The sequence below is a fragment of the Rutidosis leptorrhynchoides genome, chromosome 9 (assembly GCF_046630445.1).
Source record: "Rutidosis leptorrhynchoides isolate AG116_Rl617_1_P2 chromosome 9, CSIRO_AGI_Rlap_v1, whole genome shotgun sequence".
In the NCBI taxonomy this organism is placed as follows: domain Eukaryota; kingdom Viridiplantae; phylum Streptophyta; class Magnoliopsida; order Asterales; family Asteraceae; genus Rutidosis; species Rutidosis leptorrhynchoides.
The window spans coordinates 347,697,801-347,701,775 of NC_092341.1; the positions used below are offsets into that span (position 1 = coordinate 347,697,801).

Below are 3,975 nucleotides of genomic sequence, written 5' to 3' on the forward strand. Positions count from 1 at the left end.
TGTACCATACTTACTTATATTTAGAATAATAATAATAATATAAATTTAATTTCCTAAATAAATCAAAGAGTATAATGGTGAGTTTATGATATAAAAATGTGTATGAATAAAAAAATGATGTTTAAGAATCACATTTCATTTGCAAAATTGTTTGAATGTTATTGTTACCCTCGTATGATATCCGTCTTTTAAATAATAATCTTAAATTTCATTATATTTTATTTTTATTAATGTTATGTTTTTATTTTTACTTTCGACGAGTAATTTTTATTCGAACAAAAAAAAATCAGGTATCAAACCTACAAATAAGATGGGCCACGTCATAAATAAGGGGAGGTCCACGTCAGCATGAACATCTAAAATTTATAGAGCAAAACTAGAGAGGGGCGATAGTGACTGAGCCAGTAAGGTGGGTGAAGAAACTCATGAGACAGGGCGGACATTTCAATGACATTTTCCTTTATTTTAACTTAAAAAAATATAAATCTATAATTTCGTTCTTCTTCAACTATGTAACCTAATTCTTCTCTAACCCCTCACTAACATTCATTTCTACTACGATTTAATCACTCTTCCATCGATTCATGGAGTCTGCAGCTGTATTGCGCTCTTTTCACTGTAAGTTCTCTTATATTGATGATTGTTTATGTGATCCTTAATTTGTTTTGATAATTTGCTTCTGTGATTGAAGTTTTGAATTTATTATTTACAGATCGAGTGAGCTGTTAAATTTGTTATATTGAATCCTTTTATTTTGACTGATTGAACTATGCTTGGTACAAATTGATGTTAAATCTCTGTTCTTATTGTGTGATTGATTAAGCTCTGTAAGCATGCATCTGTGACCTAGTTGGAAATCAATAGCAGATTATGTTGAATTAAGATTTGTTCACAAGCAGATATGGAACTTATGTTCATGACGTGTCCTATCGCATATAGGACTATTAATAAGTGTTGATGTGAACCACTGCACAAACTGAATGACTTATGGTTCAGAAAAAGTGGAGTAATAAAATGCATCCCACCTATACTCTACGAAAAGGTCTCGATGGGCTATCGTGTCATAATTAGTTGATTATTCATCGCACACCTTAGATTATAAAGTCGAATATAAGAACTGTTCTGTGGGATGTGCATCCCATCTATGTTTCAATCGGTTTGTTAATATCTAAATCTATAACACCATTCGTATATGCAAGCCCTAGTCGATTGAAGATCAGCTTAATCTCTTTCATTGTATTCTCATAGACATTTATTTGCTCATTCGTTCTATTTTTTTGTGAGGTTTTTGAGTTTTTACCATTATGGGGCACATGCTTAATATAGAATTGTGTATCATGTTTAGTTAAGTCTCACATCAATAAAATATTTCCATTCGCAATGTTTTTATAAATTCTTCTACAATCTTCTTTAAAGTATAAATACTACACCGATACATGTCAGAGTTTGAGGAAAATTATACATAATCTTAGTCATCTTATGTGTTATAGATGTGCTGCATATTACTACACCATCTTTATCATCTAGTTATGTAAAATGATAATTGTTTATTTGTATGATATTGATGGAGCATCATCAAGCTTGGTTTTTTAGTTGTATTTATATACGGAGTATAATCATATCTTTGCAGATTCTATGGGCACTGTTGCACCTTTGCGTGCTGCATTCGAGAGACCCGGTGTGGTTGCTATGCATAATTCCGCATTAATCGTATCAGCCAAATCTCCAGTTCAAGGTTCAACCTTTGGTTTGAATCTTGTTTCTTCTCAGTCAAAGCAATCAGTGGCTGTTGTGTCTTGTGTTAAATCATCTGAAGTTGCTGTAGTTGACAAGACCAATGGTGAGTATTTTCTATTAGATGCAGCATCAACTTATTTTCTTATATTAACCACCATTCATGCAATCCAACTGATTCTGTTAGTGTTAAGATTTTTTATGTGCCCTTTATCTAAATCATAATTGTTGCATATGATCAACTTTTCTTCAATTTGATGCTTTGGTAGATAAATCTACATGTATTTACTTCTACTATGACACTAATGATCATCATGTGTGATGTTTCCATATGTAGGATCAGTGGAGAAGAAAACCTTAACAGCTTCAACCTTTCCTAATGGCTTTGAAGTGAGTAGTAAATAAATAATCATACATACTTCAATTACATACATCATCCACATTTTCTAATTATGTGCAAATTTCATTTTATCTGCTTGACTATTATCCTTACACGATGATCATTTATATCAGGAACTTGTCTTGGGTGTCTGTGACGAGACACAGATTGCCGAGTTGAAAATGAAGGTAAGCTCCTTAAGGTTGTTACCTGTCATTTATAATAATGAAAATATAATATTATCTGATCGAATACCCGTTTATTTATTTATTTATTTATTTGTAGATTGGGGGATTTGAAATGCATCTAAAGAGAAACATTATATCAACGGAAGCCATCATCCCTATTGCTTCACCTACAGAAGCACCACCGATCCCTAACAAACCGATGACCGAATCTGTCGAAGCTACCCCACCATCTCCACCTTCTCTAAAAGTAACACCGTTTACAAATATCCCGGTTGAAAAGTCAAAGAAATTAGCAGCACTAGAAGCTTCTGGAGCTAGTGGATACGTTTTAGTCTCTTGTCCAACGGTATAACATTGCTTCCTAACATATGAGTTTGTGACTTCACAACTTTATAGAAAGTTTCTATGAGTTCATATTGTACCCATTCTTCTGTTATCAGGTTGGAACGTTCCGGAAGAGCAGGACAATCAAAGGGAAGAAGCAGCCTACTCTCATCAAAGAGGTAACCTTTGCAACACGTGAATGGTTTTTAGTCAAGCACTCAAGCTATGGGAGGAACACCTAAATTCCATAAATGGTGTTTGTGTTTGCATATAACTAACACAAGTTCAATAATTAGGGTGACATTATTAAGGAAGGGCAAACCATATGCTATCTTGACCAGTTTGGCACTGAACTCCCAGTAAAGGTTAGATAACATCCTTGGTAGTTTTTGCTTTTAGGTTATTTGGAACTTAAATAATAATCTAATCATCTCTTTTACTTGTGAATATGATTTCACAGTCAGACGCAGCTGGTGAAGTCATAAAAATCCTCTTTGATGATGGAGGTATGACTATGATCTCTGGTTCCGTTTAATCATAAAGATTACTCGAATCTAATCTATGATTGTTGTTTAATATACAAATTAATTGATTATTAATCATGCAGAGGCTGTTGGTTATGGAGATCCCATTATTGCAGTGTTGCCCTCGTTCCATGATATCAAGTAAAATACCATTACCATCCATCACTATTCAAGTAGTTTCGTGGGTACGATGAGCCCTAAGGCTTGCGGTTTGCTTCTGATTTCAAATCTTTTGTATTCTTCTCATGTCGAGCGTTTTCATCTTAGCCAATTTTGTGGGTTGAAAATGATTTTCAATCTACAACAACAAAACAAAGATCATTAATTTCGACAACTAGAAAATTCTTATAAGCTGTATTTTGTTATATTTTTGTATGGGAGAGGATGTACTGTTATGGTCATTTGTTGCAGATGTTCTTATGCTAATTACAGAAAATAACTATTAGTCTCTGTTTTCATATAATTTGAATAAAATACCTCTAAACATGGGTTATCCTGGTACACAATCATGATCACCGATATGCGTTGGTGTGAGGTTTGGACATGAGACATTTTGTGAGAATATCAGGTTGCCAATCACTAGGTCATCTTGTGATAGTAATATATAGTAACCAATTAGTATCAATTTATAAACAAGCCTATCTAATTTTTAAAAATTTTATCCGGGCCATGTAATCAAGTTCATTGCAAGGTTATCAGTTATTATAGCCTCCGAATAAAATTAAACGCGATACAATTATTTCTATCTTTATAACTTGTCTTCTTAGCTCACGAATGTTGAAATCGCCTTTTACTCTCATCGGCCTGGATTCACTCATATATCCTC

General features: G+C 33.4%; 1 protein-coding gene across 1 annotated transcript; it reads left to right on the plus strand.

Moving 5' to 3' along the window:
- The first annotated feature begins 410 nt into the window (after positions 1-410).
- LOC139866764 (uncharacterized) lies at positions 411-3,647 on the plus strand. Its single transcript, XM_071855054.1, has 9 exons — positions 411-618; positions 1,631-1,840; positions 2,072-2,124; positions 2,248-2,301; positions 2,399-2,647; positions 2,742-2,804; positions 2,922-2,990; positions 3,086-3,131; positions 3,233-3,647. The coding sequence occupies exons 1-9, from the start codon at positions 585-587 to the stop codon at positions 3,292-3,294; spliced, it is 840 nt and encodes a 279-aa protein (XP_071711155.1). The 5' UTR covers positions 411-584; the 3' UTR covers positions 3,295-3,647.
- Positions 3,648-3,975: the final 328 nt, after the last annotated feature.

What these genes read in the sequence shown, in the direction of transcription:
- LOC139866764 (XM_071855054.1), top strand. Translation starts at nt 585, where the DNA reads ATGGAGTCTGCAGCTGTATTGCGCTCTTTTCACT. An exon ending in TGTAGTTGACAAGACCAATG is followed by an intron (nt 1,841 to 2,071) that starts GTGAGTATTTTC and finishes TTCCATATGTAG; the next exon opens with GATCAGTGGAGAAGAAAACC. An exon ending in AGCCTACTCTCATCAAAGAG is followed by an intron (nt 2,805 to 2,921) that starts GTAACCTTTGCA and finishes TTCAATAATTAG; the next exon opens with GGTGACATTATTAAGGAAGG.